The sequence below is a fragment of the Malaya genurostris genome, chromosome 2, assembly GCF_030247185.1.
Source record: "Malaya genurostris strain Urasoe2022 chromosome 2, Malgen_1.1, whole genome shotgun sequence".
Taxonomy (NCBI): Eukaryota; Metazoa; Arthropoda; class Insecta; order Diptera; family Culicidae; genus Malaya; species Malaya genurostris.
The window spans coordinates 177,960,176-177,985,851 of NC_080571.1; the positions used below are offsets into that span (position 1 = coordinate 177,960,176).

At 39.2% G+C, this 25,676-nt stretch overlaps 1 protein-coding gene across 3 annotated transcripts in view; it reads right to left on the reverse strand.

Moving 5' to 3' along the window:
• The window catches only part of LOC131427598 (potassium/sodium hyperpolarization-activated cyclic nucleotide-gated channel 2), a 1,904,453-nt gene that overhangs the window by 1,267,775 nt on the left and 611,002 nt on the right, over window positions 1-25,676 (reverse strand). For all 3 annotated transcript variants that reach the window (XM_058590944.1, XM_058590943.1, XM_058590945.1), the window contains one exon: window positions 16,020-16,156. In XM_058590944.1, the coding sequence (XP_058446927.1) occupies window positions 16,020-16,156 (137 nt within the window). The remainder of the gene's footprint in view (window positions 1-16,019; window positions 16,157-25,676) is intronic.

A 25,676-nucleotide genomic window follows, 5' to 3' on the forward strand; every position in this document is an offset into this window, starting at 1 on the left:
ACATCTTGATTGATTGCCAAACCAGAGGGCTTGAACCATGGCTTAGAAATACCTTTCTCGGAAATGGCAGTGTACAGCATCACTTACTGTTCAAACTTATGTTTAAACTCATATTTTATGTTCGGAGGTGCAATAGAACTATCCGTTCAATAGTATCGATCGTTTCCGGGAATCTGCGTCTTCGAAAGAGGAAAATAACTTTCGTCGTCCAAAACAAAACTTTTTCCGAAATAATTTTTAATCGACCAGCGGCATCGGGACTTAAGCGTTGAAATCTGTGCGTCAGTATATTCCGGGGCTCGTGTCTTCTTTCCGCACTTTATCCTGACTGTTGTTTCTTTTTCGTTCCTTAATTAAAACAGAGGAATGACGACTTTCATCCTTGATTGTTTGTCTTAGCTTGATTTTATTGAAATGTTTCCAACTTAAACTAACCTATTGCCTGTCCTACGATATACATAAAGGTGGGAGGAGCCAGTTACAATTCTTTCGCTAAATAAATTGTTAGCGGGAGAGAGGAGAAAGAGAGAGAATATCGATTGGTGTATCAATGCAAAAGAAGGAGATTGGACCTATAGCGCATTACGCAAGGGAAAGAATGTCGCATCGGCGGATAATGTGGGAAGCTTGCTTAGCTCGCGGTGTGCAGCATATGTTGCAACACGGCCGACTAGCATGGGAACTTAGTGTGAAACAGATGGTTGGCTCTTGTGAAATGTAACGATCGTCAAGTGTTTTTACAACCTGTTACTAATTTGGAAGCATGGTACTTGAAGGGTAAAGGATGTAAGGACTGGTGTTTGGGATTTTAGTGCATGTTCGGTTTTAGTTTATGATATGTGATCGGAGAAAGGTTGGTTAGAGATCGTGTGAATGCTGGAATGTGGGAAACTATTTCGTTTGGGTTAGTCGGGTCAATATTATCATGCTACATCACCCTCCTTTTGGTTGAATGATGTAACGTAGTGTAATCATTCAAATGTAATCGAACTGGCTCCCTAACATTATTAATGGATAGTAAATGTTGAAGTGTTTTGTGTATCTGCTGTATATAATCTACTGTATGTGTGGTTTAATTGGGATTGTATGTGTGTCATTAAAATGTATATAAAAATTTGGATTTTGTTTTTATTCAACCCTTTACAAGTCTGTTTTTGTGTACTATCATTCGTTGCTTTGTTATGTTCTTTTCGATTTCGCAATTTACATCTAAAAATTTTATTATGGTGTACGGTCCAATATAAAATGAATCAAGTTTCTTTATTTCGTTTTGTAAATTCACTTTTTCGCCTAGTTGTACTTCTAGTGGGTTTATACGGATATTTGAGTTTTTGCATCTGGTGATTTACTTTCACTTAATCTTTGTTTTGCTATTGCGTTAGATTTTCCAGTTTGTATTTGAGTTCGTTGCTGTAAAGATCGAAATTGTAAATGGGGTTCGTTATCTTTGGGTAATTTTCTTGTGGTAATTTTGCTTTAATTCCAAAGACTAATTCGTATTGTGTAAATTGATGTTCCGAATGTGGTGTGGTGTTGTAAGTAAATGCGTAATATGGTAACCAGTCATCCCAGTCTGATTGGTGTTCATTGACGAAGGATTGCAGATACTCATTTAGGCATCTGTGATTTCTCTCCAATGACCCAATAGTCTGCGGATGATAGTCTGTTGCAAAATTTTGTTTGATTTGTAAGTATTTGCATACTCTCTCAAGTACTTCATTTTGGTACTCGGTTCCTTGATCGAATTTAAATTAAAAATTTTTCCATATATTAGTATGAATTTTTCTACTAAGTTTTGCCTTTCTCATATAGAAAGGTTATGCAATCACTTGAAAAACCGACCAGTGAAAATGAAATGAAAGTGTCATATACCATTCGACTCAGTTCATCGAGCTGAGCAATGTCTGTGTGTGTGTGTGTGTATGTGTCAAATAATCTTACTAGGTTTTCTCGGAGATGGTTGAACCGATTATGACACGCTAGGATTCAAATGAAAGGTCTCGTGGTCCCATACGAAATTCCTGAATTTCATCCGGATCCGACTTCCGGTTCCGGAATTATAGGGTAAAGTGTGTTCAATATTGTACACCGTCACTTAAATCGGCGAAACAAAATACGTAAAAAATTTTCTGAACTGCTCTCAAAACTACACAAATCGATAGTCATTATCAGTAGGCAACTAAACAAACCGATTTCGGCTATCCTGGTTCCCGGAATCCGGTTCCGGAAGTACCGGAAACAGTGGTCATATATACCAACATGGATCTCACTCACTTTTATCAGTGATGGTTTAACCGATTTCCACAAACTTAGATTCAAATGAAAGGTCTTCCGGGTTATACGGAATTCCTGAATTTCATCCGGATCCGACTTCCGGTTTCGGAATTATAGGGTAAAGTGTGTTCAATATTGTACACCGTCACTTAAACCGTCGAAACAAAACACGTAAAAAAATTTTCTAAACTGGTCTCAAAACTACACAAATCGATAGTCATTATCATAAGGCAACTAAACAAACCGATTCCGGCTATCCTGGTTCCCGGTATCCGGTTCCGGAAGTACCGGAAATAGTGGTCATATATACCAAAATGGATCTCACTCACTTTTCTCAGCGATGGTGTGACCAATTTCCACAAACTCAGATTCAAATGAATGGTCTTCCGGTCCCGTACAGAATTCCTGAATTTTATCGGGATCCGACTTCCGGTTCCGGAATTATAGGGTAAAGTGTGTTCAATATTGTACACCGTCACTTAAACCGGCGGAACAAAAAACGTAAAAAAATTCTAAACTGGTCTCAAAACTACACAAATCGATAGTCATTATCATAAGGCAACTAAACAAACCGATTCTGGCTATCCTGGTTCCCGGTATCCGGTTCCGGAAGTACCGGAAATAGTGGTGTCATATATACCAAAATGGATCTCACTCACTTTTCTCAGCGATGGTTTGACCGATTTCCACAAACTCAGATTCAAATGAAAGGTCTGCAGGACCCATACGGAATTCCTGAATTTCATCCGGATCCGACTTCCGGTTCCGGAATTATATCCGACTTCCTGGTCTCAAAACTACACAAATCGATAGTCATTATCATAAGGCAACTAAACAATCCGATTCCGGCTATCCTGGTTCCCGGTATCCGGTTCCGGAAGTACCGGAAATAGTGGTCATATACACCAAAATGGATCTCACTCACTTTTCTCAGCGATGGTGTGACCAATTTCCACAAACTTAGATTCATATGAAAGGTCTTCCGGTTGTAGCATGATAATATTGATAATTCAAGTACCATGCATCCAAATTAGTAATAGGTCGTAAAAACACTTGACGATCGTTACACTTCCCAAGAGCCAACCATTTGGTTCACATTAAGTTCCCATGCTAGCCGTCCGTGTTGCAACATATGCTGCACACGGCGAGCTAAGCAAAGTTCCCATGCTAGCCGTCCGTGTTGCAACATATGCTGCACACGGCGAGCTAAGCAAACTTCTCACACTATCCGCCGATGCGACATTTCTTTCCCTTGCGTAATGCGCTATAGGTTCAATCGCCTTCTTTTACATTGATGCACCAATCGATATTCTCTCGTTTTCCTCTCTCCCGCTAACAATTTATTTAATGAAAGAATTGTAACTGGCTCCTCCCACCTTTATGTACGTAGAACAGGCAGTAGGTTAGTTTAAGCTTAGAATTCCTCAATAAAGACAGACTTGGTAAAACAATCGACAAGGAAGGCTTACTACCTTCCGAAGTTCTTAATGAAGGAACAAAAAAGAAACGACACGGTTCCATACAGAATTCCTGAATTTTATCGGGATCCGACTTCCGGTTCCGGAATTATAGGGTAAAGTGTGTTCAATATTGTACACCGTCACTTAAACCGGCGAAACAAAAAACGTAAAAAAAATTCTAAACTGGTCTCAAAACTACACAAATCGATAGTCATTATCATAAGGCAACTAAACAAACCGATTCCGGCTATCCTGGTTCCCGGTATCCGGTTCCGGAAGTACCGGAAATAGTGGTGTCATATTCACCAAAATGGATCTCACTAACTTTTCTCAGCGATGGTTTGACCGATTTCCACAAACTCAGATTCATATGAAAGGTCTGCAGGACCCATACGGAATTCCTGAATTTCATCCGGATCCGACTTCCGGTTCCGGAATTATAGGGTAAAGTGTGCTCAATATTGTACACCGTCACTTAAACCGGCGAAACAAAAAACGTACAAAATTTTCCAAACTGGTCTCAAAACTACACAAATCGATAGTTCTTATCAGTAGGCAACTAAATAAACCGATTCCGGCTATCCTGGTTCCCGGTATCCGGTTCCGGAAGCACCGGAAATAGTGGTCATATATACCAAAATGGATCTCACTCACTTTTCTCAGCGATGGTTCGACCGATTTCCACAAACTTAGATTCAAATGAAAGGTCTTTCGGTCCCATATAGAACTCCTGAATTTCTTCCGGATCCGACTTTCGGTTCCGGAATTATAGGGTAAAGTGTGTTCAATATTGTACACCGTCACTTAAACCGGCGAAACAAAAAACGTAAAAATATGTCTAAACTGGTCTCAAAACTACACAAATCGATAGTCATTATCAGTAGGCAACTAAACAAACCGATTTCGGCTATCCTGGTTCCCGGTATCCGGTTCCGGAAGTACCGGAAATAGTGGTCATATATACCAAAATGGATCTCACTCACTTTTCTCAGCGATGGTTCGACCGATTTCCACAAACTTAGATTCAAATGAAAGGTCTTTCGGTCCCATATGGAACTCCTGAATTTCTTCCGGATCCGACTTTCGGTTCCGGAATTATAGGGTAAAGTGTGTTCAATATTGTACACCGTCACTTAAACCGGCGAAACAAAAAACGTAAAAAAATGTCTAAACTGGTCTCAAAACTACACAAATCGATAGTCATTATCAGTAGGCAACTAAACAAACCGATTTCGGCTATCCTGGTTCCCGGTATCCGGTTCCGGAACTACCGGAAATAGTGGTCATATATACCAAAATGGATCTCACTTACTTCTCTCAGCGATGGTTTGACCGATTTCCACAAACTCAGATTCAAATGAAAGGTCTTCCGGTCCCATACGGAATGCCTGAATTTCATCCGGATCCGACTTCCGGTTCCGGAATTATAGGGTAAAGTGTGTTCAATATTGTACACCGTCACTTAAACCGGCGAAACAAAACACGTAAAACAATTTCTAAACTGGTCTCAAAACTACACAAATCGATAGTCATTATCAGTAGGCAACTAAAAAAACCGATTCCGGCTATCCTGGTTCCCGGTATCCGGTTCCGGAAGTACCGGAAATAGTGGTCACATATACCAAAATGGATCTCACTCACTTTTCTCAGCGGTGGTTTTACCGATTTCCACAAACTTAGATTCAAATGAAAGGTCTTCCGATCCTTCACGAAATTCCTGAATTTCGTCCGGATCCGACTTCCGAATCCTGAGTTATAGGGTGCGTACTAGAAGAGTTTGTGTGTCATGTTAGTGGGTGGCCGTACGAACCGACTTCGATTATACCGATTCTCGGGTTCCGGTGCCTCGTTCTCGTAAGGGTGGCTTACGCAATCAAAGCACTGTTTTATTCTGTATGTTATGCATAAACAATCACTTGGTTTCTTTCAAAAATCGAAGAGAAATTTTTTGAATAGAATACCACAATATTATATGTACATGAGAAAAGCATCATTACACCACTAGGTGGATTAAAACAGGTTTTTAGCTATTGTGTTTGCTTCTTTGTTTTGGATGGGCATTATTGCAATGTATTTTGTTAGTTCACATTGTATGGTTATTGCATAGCGGTTGTTATTGTTGGATTTGGGTAATGGACCTATTGTATATATTGCTATTATTTCGAATGATTTTGACGGTGTGTTAGTTAATATTTGTTTTTCTTTAGTGTGTTTTAAATTTTTATTCCTCTTACACGACTCACAGGCCTATATGAATCGTGAAATAGTTCCTTTCATATCTTTAAAATTGTAATATTCTCTTATTTACATGCTGTCCTACATGCCCTCCCGTAGGGGTTTCATGGTAAATTTTTAAAAGATTCTGTATCTTGCCAGGTTCACTGATGAACTTGGGTGGATGATACATTATTATTTGAATGTTTTTATTCGTTTGTTGTACTAATGTTTTGAATATATTCATGGGTACCCTTTTAAATATTGCTTCTTCTGTCGATATTGCGACTTTATTTATTTTCATTTTTTATAATGTTGAAAGTATGAGTTGTGGAGCTCCTCCTTCATTTTCATATGTTGCTATTTGCTTTATTAATATTTTCATTTGCGCGTCTTTATATATGCTAATTATTATTATTATTTATTATTATTAGGTATGTATTTTCTACAGTAATTCCTAATTTGGGTAAGGTTCTCGTTTCAGTCGGGTTTTCGGTCGAATAAATAACAAGGTGATCAGTCTCTTTATCTTTTGTCGTTGGTAGCTTGTCTTTCACAGTTGTCGGTTTATTGCTAGAACTGTCGTTGTTAATATTGTTGTTATTATCAATATTATTATTTAATTTTGTCATGGCTCTTGTGTTGATTCTAAATACGTTGAGGGCTTTTAATTCATCGGAGGTTGTTATAATTCTGGATAAGGCATCCGCCGTAGTGTTGCTTTTTACATTAATACATTCTATGTTGAAATAAAATTCTTCTAAATCTAATCTCATTCTTGTTAGCTTAGAAGTAGGGTTTTTCATGTTAAATAGATATACTAGAGGTCTGTCTTGACCGTAAATTTTCTTCCGTATAGGTAAGGCTTAAAATAATTTATTTCCCAGTGTATTCCTGTCAGTTCCTTTAGTATTGTTGATTTATTCTTTTTTCCCGGGGTAAAACTTCTGCTTGCAAAAGCTATAGGTAAGTCGTTTCCGTTTCTGATTTGAGAAAGTACAGCTCCGCAATCTACGTCTGAAGCGTCGGTTGTGAGTATAGAGGGTAGTGTGAAGTCTGGGTATTGAAGTAATTTAGGTGACATTAGGTATAGTTTTAATGTGTTAAAAGCGTTTTGGCATTCATTAGTCCAAACGAATTGTTTGTTTTCCTTAAGGAGTTGATTAAGAGGGTATGCTATTGTTGCGAAATTTGGTACGAATTTACGGTAATAATTGCAGAAAGCTACAAATCGTCTAGTGTCGTCGCTGTTTTTCAGTTTAATTTTAGGTTGTATTTTCTAATTCTTTCGAAAACTTTTGTTAAATTTTGTAAATGGTGTTGGATGGAACATCCTATCACTATTATATCGTCAATGTAAACGAATGCGTGTTCTGGTGTAAGTCCAGCCAGAGAAATCGTCATCATTCTTTGGAAACTGTTTGGGCTAATATTTAGTCTGAGAGGTAAACGTGTGAATTGGCAGTGTCCACTTTGTGTTGAAAAGGCTGTAAATTTTCTTGAGTTATTTTCTAAAGGTATTTTGTGACATTAAATCTAGTATTAATCCTGACATTAAATCTAGTGTCGAAGAGTATTTTGCTCTACCAAGTTAATCCAAAATTGTATCAATTCTTTGTAAAGGAAATTTGTCTGCTAGTATTTTTTTGTTTAGTTGTCTAAAATCTACCACAAGTCTCCATTTTCTTTTTGCGTCGTTTGATTGTTTTGGTACTAGGAGAATAGGAGTATTGTAGGGTGATATAGAAGTTTCTATAATTTTGTCGTTCAGCATTTTATTGATTTGTATTTCTATTTCGTCGTGTTGTGAATGAATCATTTTGTAGTTAGGAATGTAGACTGGAACGTTATCGTTTAGGTTGATATTTTGGTTATAGAAGTTATTGGTCGTCAAGGGTTCTTCTGGGGTAGAGAATATATCTGTATATTTCAATATTAGAATCTTCAATTCCTTTTGTGGGTACGTAGGTATGTTGTTCATGTCTATTTCGTTCAATAGTTTATGGTTTCTTGTATTGTTCAGGGGGTTATTGTTTAATTTCATTATATTGTAATTCGCTAAGTGTTCCATTTCAGGTGTAAATTCTAAGTTGGATATATTAACAGGTGATTTTCTTGTGTTCATGATTTTTATATAAGGGTTTTGTGAGGATATGATAGCGTTTTTCTAATCACTTCGCTTCGTTGTGGAATAATATAGTTTCCATTTACTTTATCTTCTATTGGTATAGATACATTTATATTATTTATACTAAAATTTAATAACCAGTATTCATAATCCATCTGCCATTTGTGGGAGATGAAAAAGTCTCTGCCCAATATGCCGTCTGTTTGAATAAGAAAATCTGGTCCAACTAAATGAAAATGATGTCTAGTGGTTACATTATTTTCGAACATTAGTTCTGTTTCGGTCATTGCGGGAGTTTCTATTTCCCCATTCGTTATTCCAGTTAGTTTGGTTCTTACATTTCTATTCACAATTTGGTTAGGTATTATTCTATTTGCTTTAAAAATTGAAATATCTGCCCCGGAATCTATCAGTAATGTACAAATTGAGTTAGTCATTCGTACTCCGACCTTAATAAAGTTAGAAGCGCTTAGATTCAATGTCAAAACATTTGCCCACAAAAATGATTTTGCATCGGCTGGTTCTGCTGTTGCGATTGTTGCCGCTCGCTCGGTGCATTGACCGACGCAGCTGTTTGCATTTGCATTGGATGTATATACGGTATTGGCTCGGAGCCTGCTACAAAGACACTCTGCCGATTGTGCTGAAATCGACTTGACCCATATCGAGTTTGTTGAGGTTGGTAATGTCCACGGCCTCGGTTATTATTGTTATAGTATGAGTAATTTGAGCTGTTTGAGCGCTCAGGTCTGTTAGTTTGGAATTGGTTATTGTTGTTGTAAATACGGTGTGGTTCGTTATAGCGTTGATTTGCGCTATAATTGTTTTGGGTGGAGAAATTCCTCACGTTTTCTCTAGAGAAACGGTTATAGTTTTTGAAGTTATTATGATTTTGCCTAGCTCGTGCGGTTAAGACTTGCGTGGTAGTTGAATTTTCGGTCAAGTTTTCTTGTGCTTTTTGGATAGATTCCTTTACAGAATGGAAGTTTCCTGCTTTTAATATTGTTTTTGTTTCAGGTTGGTTTATTCCTGATACAAGGGTATTTAGGCCCGCTTTGGTGGCCATTGTTTTTGCTACCTCAGGGGGTATTCTTTGTTTATTGTTGACATGTTCGAGTGAAGTAGTTATATTTTTTACTTCCTCGCAAAATTTTGTTATCAGTCCAATCTGTCGGGTGGCTTTTAGTTTTGCAATTATATTTTCGGGTGTTGAAATGTCCATACCACTCGATTTGACGTTTTCTATTAGCTCGTTTATATTACTTACATTATCAGGTAAGCCCAATCTTACTATACCTGATAGACGTCTTTTTATAAAGGCTATAGCAGGATAAGCATGTGAAATCTGCCCCCAAAGGGAATTCATATTGTTATACCACATTTGAAAGGTCATAGGCTGGAAACAATTTTCTCAAAGTTTCAACCCTTTAACTGCCATATTGACGGAGCCAGGGTGGTTCTATTGATTTTTATTTTATTCGATTTTTGAAGAAACTGCTCCTCCGAAAAATTTGAAAAAATCAGGTATGTTTAAGGTATTATGGGGATGCTTTACAATTTTTTTCAAAATTTTTGAATATGTATTTCTTTCATTAAAAAATACTAGAAAATTTTGAAACATATTTTTTCTCTCTTCCAATTTTTGCACCACCCTGGATTTTTTAGTGATAAATAAAGAATCGTTGGACGTGTTAAAATCGTATGTTTTCATATTTTTCAGAAATGTGGACGACCAAAATATTTAATTTTTTCTAAAAAATAAATAACAGTCGACCATGCGTTCCCATCAAATTCTGAGAGAAGGAAACGCATGGTGCTTTATCTTAGCATTTTCTAGTAGTAGTCGACCATGCGTTTCCATAAAGTTCTCTTAAAAGGGAAACGCATTGTGCTTTGTTCTAGTAGTTTATGATGCAACTCAAGCGCAGGGCTTAGAAATCAAAGTAACGAAAAGAAGGAAATGAGTATCAACCTTTGCATAATACATACACAATCATACTTCGGGTACAACCTAGAAAGCTACAAAGCAAGAACTTACTGGTATGTGGTTAATATATGAATGGTAGTAATATATGAACGTTGCGAGTATCACACATATGCAGTTCGGTTACGGCAGTCAAGAACTAGAGCGAGTGACTGTATATAATTCGATGATTCGATAGTGTTTCATGAAATGGTCAAATCGTTTTGCACTGTTCGTACAACGCGGTTTTCTTTTTGCCAGCTCTGTACATTTCACTAAATACATAGCGAGTTGAAACAGCAGTGAATTTAATTTTTTTCTTTTTTTATATTGGTGTCAAACAAAAGTGGCCACTGATGAAGGTTGGAATCGATTTCTTAGAATTGTTTTTCCATAAATACGTTTATTTCTTTAGGCAATTTACTTAAGTTGTTCTTCGCCGTAGCATCACTTTTACATAGAATTCTTATCCTAATATAATACTAATATAGTCACATCAATTTGATCATTTTTAATAATATTTTGCTTTTGGATGAACTAATGAACGCAGTAGGAGTCAGAACTAAGACTCAAAAGGGTCAATTATTAAATTGAAACTTCAATTGTCTTTATGAAATGATTAAGAAGTTTCATGTAAGAAAGGTGACGAAAAAATTTCTGTAAATTATTGACTGTATTTTTCATTTAAATAGGAAATGGGATAAAAATGTTATAAAAATGCATTGCTGTTTCAATACACACATTTTCTCTCTGATTCTTTTCGTTTATTCTATAGAATTATCATCGTCACTTGGTAGCTGTTCTGATTTAAGCATTTCTGACAATATTTTCGCCGGTCTCACAATTCTGGATAAAAACCGAGCATAAGGAAAGGTAGTGAATAATGGCGGCCTCGTGTGAACAGCAACCAACAGTTCTATTGCCAATAACGCATTCACAGCAACGGCGCTGGATTCCCAAATATCCAGTCGAATTTGTAGTGTACTCGATATAGTACTGGTAAGCTTTTAAAAATTAGACTTATTACCGGCCTGAATAGTTTTTTTGTGATCTGTGTGTCTCAATTTGGTCATCTCGTGATAAAGCTTTTAATTCAAAATTACTTGGCAGAACATCCTTTTCAAAAGCTTCTATTCCAGAGCTACGATATTCCGATACTTGTTGCTCTCGTTCTCGGATTGATAATATTATCTTATTAGAACTTCCCGTTCGCAATTTGAACAAAATTATTAAACCTGTAAAAACATGGAAGCGTTCCTCTGAGAGTGAAAATCACTTACTGAGTTAATTATGTATTCTCAGATATTTTCTGGAAAATATGGAGCTTTCAACACAATATACCCAAAAATTAAAGAGATCGATTCAGCGAATCAAGTTTTTAATAGACATGGTCGATAAATGCTTGATATGAAATTATGCAAAGGTTATAAGTCAAAAACGAAAAATAACGCATCACTATATTTTTTATATCTGTTGTTGTTTCAAATTTTAGAATAAATATAAAAATATATAGCGCTATCAGTCTACAAACCATGAAAATATTCGATTGACGTTTTCAAACACAAAATTCCAACTTTATCTTTATCACACATTTTTCCAGAAAACTATAGACATCCCTCGATAACATATCTTTATGATAACTTTTGACGCTGTAATGAAATCTTCATTCTTTCTTTCACTATTCTTTCATTACATCCATCAGCAACACTTAAAAAACTGACACCCGCTCTAGTTTTTGACTGCCGTAACCGAACTGCATATGTGTGATACTCGCGACGTTCATATATTACTACCATTCATATATGAATCACATAACAGTGAGTTCTTGCTTTGCAGCTTTCTAGGTTGTACCCGAAGTATGATCGTGTATGTATTATGCAAAGGTTGAAACTCATTTCCTCCTTTTTGTTACTTTGATTTCTAAGCCCTGCGCTTGAGTTGCATAAACTACTAGAAAAAAGCACCAAGCGTTTCCTTCTCTCAGAATTTGATGGGGACGCATGGTCGACTGTTATTAATTTTTTAGAAAAAAATCAAATTTTTTGGTTGTCCACATTTTTAAAAAATATGGAAACATACCACTTTAACATGTCCAAAAATTCTTTATTTGTCACTAAAAAATCCAGGGTGGTGCAAAAATTGGAAGAGAAAAAAAATATGTTTCAAAATTTTCTAGTATTTTTTAATGAAAGAAATACATCTTCAAAAATTTTGAAAAAAGTTGTGAAGCATCCCCATAATGCCTTAAACATGCCTGATTTTTTTCAAATTTTTCGGAAAAGCAGTTTCTTCAAAAATCAAATAAAATAAAAATCAATAGAACCACCCTAGCTCCGTCAATATGGCAGTTAAAGGGTTGAAACTTTGAGAAAATTGTTTCCAGCCTATGACCTTTCGAATGTGGTATAACAATATGAATTCCCTTTGGGGGCAGATTTCACATGCTTATCCTGCTATAGCCTTTTATTGCCATTGGCAAGTGTTCCGCTGTAGTAATTTCTAATTATAGATTTACTGAGTCTACGAAGGCATCCAATCCTAACGGCGTGCCATCTTACATTTGTACTAATGCCGTTACCTGGCGGATGTCAAAGACTGCTGGTGTTGTGTTTGTCATTTTGGAGTCAGTATCTCTCTTCTCGTCAACTAATTGTTCTTGTATTTGCGAGGTTACTGTAGTACGGATGTCTGTAATTTCATTTCTTGCTGCTTTAACGAGAAATGTTAATTCTGAGTTTGATAATGAGTCATCGTTTTCTAGCAGATTGCTTTCTATTGGAGTATATAACGCGTTGGCATAGCTTAATTTTGTCGTTAGAGTTTCTGTTTTAAATTTTTGGGTAATTGATTTTTTCAAGTTGTTATTTATGGTTACAAGTATTTTTATTTCTTCGTGTAGTTGCTCTATTATCATAGGCATTTAGTCAGCTAGTAAAGTGATAAGATTATAATATCTATGTATATATTTTTTATTTATATTATATTTGTGCGAATTTTAAGCTATTGAGTTTATGCTTTGTGCTGTTTTAAATCATTTCTTGGTCCAGCGGTTTTTCATTATTTTATGTTTTTTTAATAGAAGAAAGATCGTCAAAATTGCGATTATAATCCACAATTTGAGTTCTCGATCTTGGTGTCTCACAGTAGACTGCTCAATATGTTCATTAATTTGAATATTGGTGTCACCAGATTGGTTTGTTTCTTTTGATTGACCTTTCCCCATAGTATTTAATGTTTACCACAACGAACTTAAATAATCTGGAGTAAAAACAAAGAAATATATCTACGGCACTAGCCGCGTCTTCGACTGTTAAGGACTTCTTGCAGGAAATCGTCAATCAATTCCCACAATTCGATATTGTCCCAGAAGGGGGCTTCCATTTGTAATGAGGGAAGAGAGTAAAAAAAACTTTAACTATTTATTGCTTCTTCTCATTGACTGTTTTTTTCTTCTTCTTCTTCTTCTACATAATTTACCCAGGTTAGCGGATCGTGGTAGGTCTTTTATTCTTTTAATTAGATCGATCCACTTAGGGCACACATTTTTCTCAAGGGGGGCAAAAGCTCCTGTTCCCTTCTCCTTTTTTCTATTGTCTAAAAATTATAGGAACTCCTTTAGTTCCTTTCTGTTCATTTCAACACGTTTGATTAGTTGTTATTCGAAAATTGCTTCATTCACTTCTTTTCCAAACTAGTTATCTCTAGAGGTCTCCTCGATCTTATTATCTATTTACCTGGTGGAGATGAAATTCACTTGTGATGCCGGTTTAGTTGACTACTAACGTTGAAATAACTCAGGCTAATGTTGCTGCTTCCACTAACGGCAGTATTGATTCCACTCGAAACAAGACTGCCACGTAGGTATTTAGATTACGCTGTATTTTACTTCGATGACACGACCAGATACAAATATCGAAAGATTCATCGCACTTGATAGAAATAGTTTTTTCGAGTAACACTGTTCTGGTTTTTATGTACGGGTTACCAAGGAACCTCTGTAATATGAACCAACAAAACATTCCGTTTTGGCTACTGCTGGTACTTTGAACGGAACTACTGTTGGTACTACTGTTTCTTGTATTACTGTTTTATGTTTTTCTTTCGTTTTTGGCTACTGTTGGTACTTGGAACGGAATCACTGTTTGAACTGCTGGAACTACTGTTTCTGGTATCACTTTATTATGATTTTTTTTCCGTTTTGACTACTGCTGATACTTAGAACGGAATCACTGTTTGCACTGCTGGAACTACTGTTTCTGGTATCATTGTCGGCACTTTTCGGCTGATTGTTATTATTGTTTCTAGATCAGAGACAGACACTTTCGACACGATCGCCATGTTGTTTCTTTTTCGTTCCTTAATTAAAACATTAGAGGAATGACGACTTTCATCCTTGATTGTTTGTCTTAGCTTGATTTTATTAAAATGTTTCCAAGTTAAACTAACCTACTGCCTGTTCTACGATACACATAAAGGTGGGAGGAGCCAGTTACAATTCTTTCGTTAAATTAATTGTTAGCGGGAGAGAGGAGAAAGAGAGAGAATATCGATTGGTGCATCAATGCAAAAGAAGGTGATTGAACCTATAGCACATTACGCAAGGGAAAGAAATGTCGCATCGGTGGATAGTGTGGGAAGCTTGCTTAGCTCGCGGTGTGCAGCATATGTTGCAACACGGCCGACTAGCATGGGAACTTAGTGTGAAACATATGGTTGGCTCTTGGGAAATGTAACGATCGTCAAGTGTTTTTACGACCTGTTACTAATTCGGATGCATGGTACTTGAAGGATAAAGGATGTAAGGACTGGTGTTTGGGATTTTAGTGCATGTTCGGTTTTAGTTTATGATCTGTGTTCTGAGAAGGATTGGTTAGAGATCGTGTGAATGCTGGAATGTGTGAAAGTATTTCGTTTGGGTTAGTCGGGTCAATATTATCATGCTACACGACTCTTTTCAACGTTTTGCAGATGTACTGGTGAGAACAGTTGAATTTTTTTGCGGCATCCCGTTTGCTCAGTGAATCCTTTTTGTTGAAGGCACGAGAAAGAGAACGAAGTCTTTTTGCGTCCATAATTTTGACTGGTCTTCCACTACCTTGCTTGCGAGTCGAAGCCGCAACATTTTCACTTTTGAAATGTTGTACCGTATACTTTTTGCCGAGATTTCTGTGCAGTTTGTAGAACTGTACAACGCACTCGCGAAATACTTCTTGTTTCGACGGCATTTTGAGCAAAATTTAGCAAGCATAAACAAAACAGAAAATACTAACAGAAAAAGGAGAGAGAGCTAACACATACACACTCTTATTTTTCTCCGAGCTCGTTTGTCGCTAAGCATACAGGCCTCGAAAAAATTCCAAAATTTTGGTTGCCACCCATTACTTCCGAAACATCTGGAAATATACATTACAATTGCGGAATTCGCTGACTGTTGGTACGAAACTCTCCGATTAGCATGAAATTTTGCATGCACGAACACATGAAGTATTTTTCATTGGTCTAGAGATTTTTACCTTTCTCATGTAGAATGTTGTGTGTGTGTGTGAGTGTATGTGTCAAATAATTTCACCAGGTTTTCTCGGAGATGGCTGAACCATTTTTGACAAACTTAGATTGAAATGAAAGGTCTGACGGTCCCATACGGAATTCCTGAATTTTATCTGAATCCGACTTCCGGTTCCGCAGTTATAGAATAAAGTGTGTTATTTATTGTACACCGTCACTTAAACTGGCGAAACACAACACGCGAAAATTTGTCTAAACTATGTCGTATATATATATATATATATATATATATATATATATATATATATATATATATATATATATATATATATATATATATATATATATATATATATATATATATATATATTTATATATATATATATATATATATATATATATATATATATATACCTTTTGTGCTCAGAGAAAGCAACGTACCGTTAGCAGTAGTAAATGAATGATGTATACGTACCTGATTGAATATGAGGAAAATATAATCTAAGGGTATTGATGAAATCAAGTCGAGAAAAAACCATGTTTTCAAATAATGCTTTGCGATAAGCTTAGGATCTAATATCACTTGTTCGGCGTTATCTTGTTGCATAATGCCTGCAAATACATGAAATAGCGTTAGAGAAAAGTTGTAATTTTAATCTAGATTGTAGTATTTCTGAATACTTTTTAGTCGTTAGTAAAATAATTTCTTATTATTATACAGACAACTACGAAGTATTCAACCCATTTCGCGTCTGGACGTATTCGGAGATTGCAATATTCTCTCAGATTTCAATCAAACGTTATGAACATGTAGACTTTTTCATGAAACACCACTTTGCATGCACACATAGAAAAAGTCATGAAAATTTACGACTCTATTGAAGTGTGATGTTAAGTGAAACCACCACCAGACTTACTGCAGTCCCGATATGATTCATACAGTCACCATAAAAGTGAAGTGTTTCTTTCTTTTAGATTGACCATTTGTATCTCGTGTTATTTATTAGGACTCAGATAATGGTTAGAGTACCACAAATCAATCTCCAGCATAAACGTACAGCAACTATGAATTTCCAGACTTCTGCAAGAATTTAAAGCTTCTATAGCTTTGGTTCAAGAACCATACTTCCAAAAGGGAAACAACAACGTTGGAAAGTTGTTGAGCCAGGCCTTCGTTGCCTTCAACAAGAACGGTATGTCCAATCCACTTGAAATGCCGGGAGCATTCATACTTGCCAATAGTGCTCTCGATATTTCTCTCATAGCGGAGCTCACAACTCGTGATATTTGTGCTGTCACAGTTGGTATGACTATCGATGGCATAGACATGAAAAATTTGTCTGTTGTTCGGCATATTTACCGCATAACCAACCAAGCGATGCCTTCAAAGAGGTTGTATCATACTGCATCAAAAGTGATTTACCGTTTGTGAGCAGTACAAACCTGCACATAGTCAATGCAGGAAATCGTCCAACTTCTGTGAGATCTGGAAGAGAGGAGGTTTTGGACGTAACTTTCTGCTCTGATAGAATTGTGCATGAGTTGGTAAATTGGCTCGTCTCCGATGAGCACTTTTATGCGACCTAGTTGCGGATGGTTTGTTAAAGAAACTTAATAAACCTGGATTTCCGACTTACGGTTTTGCCGACGATTATTGATGACCACTATAAGCATTATAACTCTCTTTGATTTAATGCAGCTTGCCCTGCGATCTGTTCAACAATGGTGTTGTCAGGTTGGATTATCTGTAAATCGGCAAAACATCAATGGTGCTTTTCACTTATCGTAGGATAATCACAGGAGCTCATCCGTTAAAATTTTTTCGGTTCAAAGGTCGCTGTGGATGATCAAGTTGAATACGTCGGAATTATTCTTGATTCAAAACTGAATCGGATTGCTCACATTGACCTCAGGATATAAAGAGCTTGCATGGCTCTCGGCCAATGCAGATGAGCTTTTGGAAAATCATGGAGACTCAAACCCAGATACATTCATTTTATCTACACAGCTATCGTTAGACAAATTTTAGCATATGAATGTCTTGTATGGTGGCAGAAAGGAGAAGTTGCGACAGTTCAGTCAAATCAAAATCATCTCCAAAGGATGGTCCTAATGGCGATGATAGGAGCATTCACGACAGCTCCTTCTGCTGCTCTAGAGGCGCTACGGTGCATTAAACCATTACATGTGTTCCTCAAACAAGAAGCATTATCTTGTACATGCCGTCTCAAGGTTACAGGTGTGTCAGTGATTCTGTGGGTAGTGGACGTGTTTCACACCGTCATCCGACCGAAACCGTTGGTTTCAGATGAAGCGTCAAGAGTGTTTGCTCTTAATGTATGCTTCTTTGTTTTTAAGAGCCCACAGAGTCTTTTTCAAGTGCGGGTGATGTAGTTTAACTTGATCAACTTGCGCAAATCGGCGTGGATTTTTCGCAGATTTCACGGGTTAGAAGATGGCCATTTTATATAGCAAAGACACAGGTCTGTGTACTTTTTTTTTACAAGGTGAAATGCATTTACGGACAGAGTGTGGGACTCTCCACAGGACTACCACTGTATAATTGGAACTACCCACAAAAACACATTTTATCTCCAACCCTTCCTCCCCGGAACTACTGTTAGGTATTACTTCGAGGTGGAAGGCTATCGGTGCTCAAAGCACCCTTCCCGGATTTATGTATCGTCATGGACGTCTGCGTCGTTCTCTCCTACTTTTGGTCCATTTATCACTCGACTTTGAGCCACTCGTTTCGCTACAGGGGATCGACCAGGAGCATGTCGAGGTCGGTCCGGCGATTCTTGTTGGAGCTTCGTTTCCGGTTCGCTGGCAGTGATTCCGGTTGAAGGATGACTTCCGGTTCACTGGCGCCCGGCGATCCATACCTTAGTTGCGTCGCAATCTACTGATCTAATTTCCGTCGAAGGATCTAGACGACGCCGACGGAGAGCTCCCCGACGACAGAGTTTCTCCCGACACCGAATCTCGACGAAAGAGTTTCCACACGGACACTCGGATGAGTGCCGAGGTCGATTCGGTGATTCGGGTTGGAGCATAGTTTCCGGTTCACTGACGCTCCGACGAATCAACTTCGATGCTGTGGCTTCTACTCGGCTAGTCCCCGACGAAGGATCTAGCCTACACCGGCGATGAAAGTTCTCCCGTAACCGTCGCTTCCGATACTCGTGAACGGATCGATCGGCAGAATGCCTGGGTCGCTCCAATGATTCCGGTTGAAGGATGGCTTCCGGTTCACTGGCGCCCCGACTATCCATACCGGAGCTACGTCGCAATCTATTCGTCTACACCGACGGAGGGTTCCCCGACAACAAAAAACTCCCGAACTTACGCTTGTTCGCTGATCCCTCTTCAGCGGCCAGCGGTCGCGGCTGCCTGTTGTTCTGCACTCCAATTTCGCTGCAAGATGCCCACGATCTGTCCCTCCGCGTATCGTAGCACTCTCCGTTCTCCTTGATGAGCAGTCCAATAGGCATCATGCACGCCACCACACATTCTGCGTCTCCAGATACCGTACGGTACGCACTGATCACGCGAAGACACATCAGTCTGTGCGTGCTCTCCAGCAATTTTGTGTTGCGTTCCACCCGGAGTGCCGACGCCCTAATGATTGAAACTGCTACTCCTGCCGGTTATCTGCGTTTGCTAGAACGCATCGGCGAGCTATTGGCCATCATTCGCGAGGGCGCCGTAACTGCCATTGAAGCACGTTTACTGGCATATTCCACGTATTTTCCGAAACTGAGCTTGTCGTCAAGCATCACACCAAATTACTTCAATGATCTCTTGGAGGGGATCATGCAATCACCAGCATGTGCCGACGCCTCTTACTCTGATTTTTTGTTGTTTACCACCATCATCTCTGTTTTATGATGTGTTAGTTGCAGTTTCTTGCTACGCAACCAATCTTTCACCATGCTGATCGAGTGTGATGCGCTCAGTTCAACCTCTTCGATGGATTCTCGTAGACTGCCAACGTGATGTCGTCCGCGAACCCGACTATCTTGACGCCCGTGGGGAGCCTCAAACTCAGTACGCCATCGTACATTATATTCCAGAGGAGCGGGCCCAGGATGGATCCCTGTGGTTCTCCGGCAGTGATGGAAGTGCTGCGTAAGCCTTCCTTGGTCTCGTAAAGCAATACCCGGTTTTGAAAGTAGCTTTCCAGAATCTTGAACAGCCCTTCTGGTAGTCCCAGTCGAAGGAGGGTGTCAGCAATATCCGCCCAACAAGCACTATTGAACGCGATTTTGACGTCAATCGTTACTACCACGCAGTAGCGAATTCCTGCCTTTGCGGAACCCGTACTGTTCGTTAGACAGTCCACCCGCCTCCTCTATGAACGGGGCTAGCCTGTTCAGGATGATTTTCTCCAGGAGCTTCCCTGTGGTGTCGATCAGGCAGATTGGTCTATATGCCGACGGGTCCCCAGGAGGTTTCCTATGTTTCGGTAAAAGTACCATTTTCTGCCTTTTCCAAATGTCCGGAAACTCTGCATGACCTCCCCGAACATGTCCCATTTATAGGTTGTAGCAACCTTTAGAGCCGCGTTCGGGATACCATATGGCCCGGGGGCTTTCTTAGTGTCGAGCGATCTCGCCGCTGACAATAATCCTTCGTTCGTCACTCTGCCAACATGGTTTGTTGGTAGCGGTGCTGGCGGCCACGGGGGCGTGTCGTGGTGAGGGAAGAGGACTCTTATGATTTCCTTCAGCTTCGCCGGACTACGTTCAGGGAGTGCTAGTGCCCCTCTCATTTTGGTCATAACCATCCTGTACGCATCACCCCATGGGTTGGAGTTGGCATACTGACACAGTTTATCAAAGCAAGCTTCCTTCCTTACGCGAATACCCTTGTTTAGAGCAAGCTTGGTAGCTTTGATTGCTTCGTTTCTTTCTGCTCTTGTCACCGGTGATTTAGCTCTTTGTATACTTCTCCTGGCCCTTAAGCAGGTCTGCAGTTAGCTCGTTCCGCCAGTAGATCGGTCGTCTGTTGTTCCACAGTCGTGCCTTCCTCAGCATTGTCGCGTCGCACGCCCGTGTCAGGACTTACCTCCACTGAAGGGGCAGCCCATGACGTGATTTTGAGCCTTTTCCTTGCCCGCGCAGATAACACACCGTGGTGTTTTGTTGCAAGTTTACATAGGTTGCTCCGGTCTTGGCCTTTGCAGTGCTAGGACTTGTGGCCAGGTTCGAAACACCTGGAGCACATATCCACCATCGGCGGCTGGTATGCAGTCTTTGGGCAAACCGTCCAACCCACTTTTAGTTCACTCACTTTCAGGACCATATTAGCATCCATGACTGATAGCTTGAACGTTGCTATCTGAGTGCCTTAAGGTCCTTTTCTCATGCGGATGGATTCTTGTGGGACGTCCACCCCTCCATGCTCCTTGATGGCCATAGTAAGCTCTTCGGCGCTCGTGATCTCGTCCAGCCGTTTACACTGAAGTGTCACCTTGTTTTGCAAAGCTCTGATTTCGACTTCGTCGCCTAGAACTTGCTGGACCAGTGCCTAGAGTTCTGATCCGACCGATTGTGCTCCTTTTTTAGCACTAGCAGCATCTCGCCAACTCTAGTACGTCTCATAGAGCGCACCTTCTTTCCAAGGTTGGCAAGCTTTGCCTCGCTCCGCATTGCCTTGAGAACGTCGGCGTATTTCTCCTTGTTTGTTTTGATAAGCAAGGCTTTCCCTTTGTCCCTAGCCCTTCTCTCGCGTGCTATAGGGTCTTCCTTTTTTTTCTTCCCGATCACCTTGAGCTAGGGCCGCTCTATGTCTGGTCGGTCCTTGTCAGGATTCTCCTCATCCGGTCGATCCTTCTCACCAGGCTCGTACTTGGTGTCTTTACTCGCGTTCGGGGACCGAGTAACCCGTTTGGGATTGAGACCTCTGTCGCAATCCTCCTCCCTGCCGTCAGAGACCACTCACTGGCCCGTTTCCTACGCACTTTGTTCCTCTTCATTATTAGGCGGAGTGCGTAGTCGATCGTCGCCTGACTCGGGCTACTCTGGAATGAGAAGGGATCAGTTTGCGAACACTTATCCGTCCTTTCGCCTCCCTTTGTTTGGGCTATTAGAGCCTCCTGGTCCCTATTGACCGCATTTACGACTTTCCTCAACTTCAGCTAATTTAGCTTGAGGTCCTTGCTGATGTTGCTTTTCTCGCTAGTGAAAGCGATGATCGCATCGAGCTGCTCTACCACCGCCGTCATACTCGATAGAGCTTCAACAGACCCAGACTGCAGGGTCTTTTTGGTCCACTGATTCGACGAGCGCATTGTTGTAGCTCGTTTTATCGGCTACCACTGTTCCTTCCTACTTCGCACCCGGTTTATCAGGTGAAGATCTCCTGGAACCATTTCTCACAAAGGTGTTTACCTCATTTCCTACCTTGTTTGTGTTTTTTTAGTCAATTCCATTTTTGATCCCACGAGTACGGGGTTTATTCAGTGCCCTCCCGCCCGGACTTGGGCAACAGCCCTATATTGATGGGGGTGCCAGGTGCCCATCAAGCGCCGTTAGTGGTTTGAAATATTTTAGCCCTCAAACCATTCATTCCTTACCACGGGTCGCATGACACCTTGAATTAGGACTTGGTATTAGGACAGGTTTGGTAGGAATTTGAAGGTTGTGGGGTATCAGGACACGGGATATCGGGCTTGTGCACTTTGAGCGGCACACGGTCGCTATAGTAGGGCTTGTTTGCGGATATCATTTAGTGATCAGGTGTTAGCATTTTTTTATGCTAACTATTCCATAAATGTGTGTTGTTTTCCCTAATGAAAGCGGTTATGCGGGCCAATATGCTTATAGTGTTACTGCATGTACAATGTAGTAGTTGAAACAGATGATATGTGTTGGCTAACCTACACACGGTGGCTTCTCAGTTTGTAGATAGTTTTACCTATCATAAATGAACAGCGCTATCATAAATTCGCATACGTGTAAGCTACTTGTAAGTAGAAGTAGTAAGGTAAGTAAAATCTACTCATATCATTTTTATTCGATGGTGTGAGTTTCCAGCTGCACAGTGTTGTAGCATTGTTCACGCAACAATTTTCTAGTACTTTCATATATTATACTTTTCAAACGGTACAAAGTGTGGGTTTTGTGAATATCACAAACCACTATCTATCTATTTACAGATTTTAATAGTAATAGTAGCTTTCGCTACAAATTGTGATGTTACACTGGACTTATTCTTTCTTTCCGCTTTTGAGCTCTGACGATTACAGTTCGTTTGGTTAGTGAGTTTCCTTTCCTCGCTTCTCTCCTTGGTAGATTTTTGACAAGATGACTGAAAATCCTATTCCAGAATCCGGATATCAAACGCAGGTTACTGAAACTGTGGCATCATCGTCCAACGAGACATAGTCTGGTGAGATGGAGGATGTTAGCGTAGGTTCTGCTGCTGAAAATCCGGTTGCTGAAGGTTCGTCATCGTCAAACGAAACGGACGCCATTGCTGCAATGCGTGACGCGCCGGAAAGTTTGAGGAAAATTTCAAAGAAAAGGCAAAATCGACAGAGAACTGATTCTACCAGCCCTTCTAAGAAGGCGTCCGAGCGCTTGATTGGAAATCGTCTTCAAGTTCGTATAGTGGACGGTATGTTCACCCCGGACTTGAGAGACGATCTGCTTAGAGATTTCAACGGTCTTTTGTAATCAACGCCGCACACTTCATTTATTCCTAGCTTCTATGGTTGTGGGCTGCGATGCGGTGCAGTCTGGTTCTCCCCGATAATGAGGACAGCCGTGCCTAGCTCATACAGCGGTTGGAGATGATAAACCAGAAGATGCAGGTCAATAAGTTCATTATAGAACTATACAGCCTTCATCAGAATATGATATCCTTCAGTGTTCCTTGGAATAACAAGGAATGCTTGAGGGGTCCGAATGTTCTTGAAAGGTTAGCTTTCCATAATTCGATAATCCCTGTGCTTCGACGGAGGATCTTGAGGATCGGCTCCATTGTTACAGGTAGTCAATTGATTATCTGCAGCATTGATGACGAGTCCTTTGGTCTTCTTTAATCACAGGGCTTTCGGATGAATTATGGATTCCATAAGGTGTCTTGTATGGTGGCAGAAAGGAGAAGTTACGAGAGTTCAGTTAAAGATAAACGTTCTCCAAAGGATGGTTCTAGTGGAAATGACAGGAGCATTCACGACAACTGATACTGCTGCTCTATAGGCGCTACTGTGCATTAAACCACTACATGTGTTCATAAAACCAGAAGCATTTTACTGTGCATACCGTCCTACGGTTATAGGGCTTTGGAACAGTAACCCAATAGACTATGCTACTAGCCACACTCGCTTGTGGTCTCAAATGATTATTTATTCATTTATTTATTCGTCAAAAAAATGTAGACTACAGCCAAAAAAAATGCTAAAATGGTTTCTTATATGCTATACATTATTTCTACGATTTTGTTTCAATTTTTCTTTTATTTGTTTCCTGGAAATAGTTAGATCGATTTTTTGGCAGTTTTCGTTATAAAAGCGCATCATTTGATTAACAGGATTATTTTTGGCATAATATGTTTTATTTTCAAGAATATTTGACGACTTCTGAGATGGCGACTAGGAGCATAAAGGTTTAGTTGTGAAAGCAATGATTCAGATTGAACTCGCTGAGAAATAATGTCGTTGATAAAATAAAGCATTGTAGCTTTGCGGCGTTCTTCGAGTGTTTGTAAGTTTATGAGCATACAACGCGCTTTATATGATGTAAGAGGAAATGTTGTCCAGTTCAGTCTACGAAGCGCATACAGCATACTATGCTGCAGTATTTCGAAAATGGCCTGACGTAAGTTGTATATAATAATTTTATTGTGTAAGGGTCCTGAAAATTATGACTGAAACGTTTGATGAAGCCTAACATACTATTTGCTTTATTGACAATTGTATTATAATGCTCCACGAAAGTAAGTCTTGAGTCTAAAATTACTCCTAGGTCTCTAATATTTTTGCATTTTTTTACAGGTTGGTTTCCTAAATATATGTTAAAAGAAGGAGACATGATTTTTCTACTAAACGATACTGAACTACATTTCTTAACGTCTGGTTAGAGTAAGCTTTTATTGCACCAAATGTTGAATACGTTAATTTCATATTGGAATATTTCAGCATCTACAGCATTTTTTATTTCCATAAAGAGCTTCATGTCGTCTGCATATACAAGTAATTTTAGATGTTTGAGTAAGAAGGAAATGTCATTTACGAACAAGATAAAAATAAGAGGGCCTAAATGTGAACCGGAGGAACACCTGAAGTGACATTTATTGATTTGGAGTATGTGTTTTGATATCGTACAATTTGTTTACGTTTTGTGAGATATGATTTCAAAAGTTTTTGTTCAATGCCATATGTTTTAAATTTGAATAGTAATAATGGTATGTCAATTCTGTCGAAAGCTTTGCTGAAGTCAGACAGAGAGTTTCTACACAATTTCCATTGTCCATAGTTTCCAAAGTGAATGAAATGAATTCCAAGAGATTTGTTGACGTAGAACGACCTTTGAAAAAGCAATGTTGTTTTGGAGTTTTTACTTGTTGAAAAATGTGTCCATTGATAATTTGTTTCAAACAATTTTTAAATGCACGAGATAATTGCAATTCCTCGATAATTACGTATTTCTGATTTTGAGCCTGATTTAAAGACCGGTACTGAGAAAGAGGATTTCCATGTTTCTGGAAATATTCCTGTTCTTAGAGATAAGTTGAAGAGATGATGTAGTGGTGTTGTGAGTTCAGTAGCTAATTGTTTCAGAAATATTCGTGGTATTCCGTCAGGTCCAGGTCCCTTTGCTGCGTTGAGGTTTTCAAGTGCAGTTAATATTTCTTGCTTTGATAATTGATGGACACGATCTGTTTCGGCATATGATGTATATATTTTTTGGAAAAAAAATTGCAAATAAATTACAAATTTCAGTGCTATTAGTGTCAGTAGTTCCGTCCAGGTTCATCTGGGAAGGAAGGTTGTTATTCTTCAGTTTTGTTTTAACATAGCTAAAGAAATTTTTAAGGATGCTCTTTGATTTCGCCTTCAACTTTAAGATTATATTTTTCGTGTGCCGAGTTGATTGCTATTTTCAGGTCATTGCAAATGTCG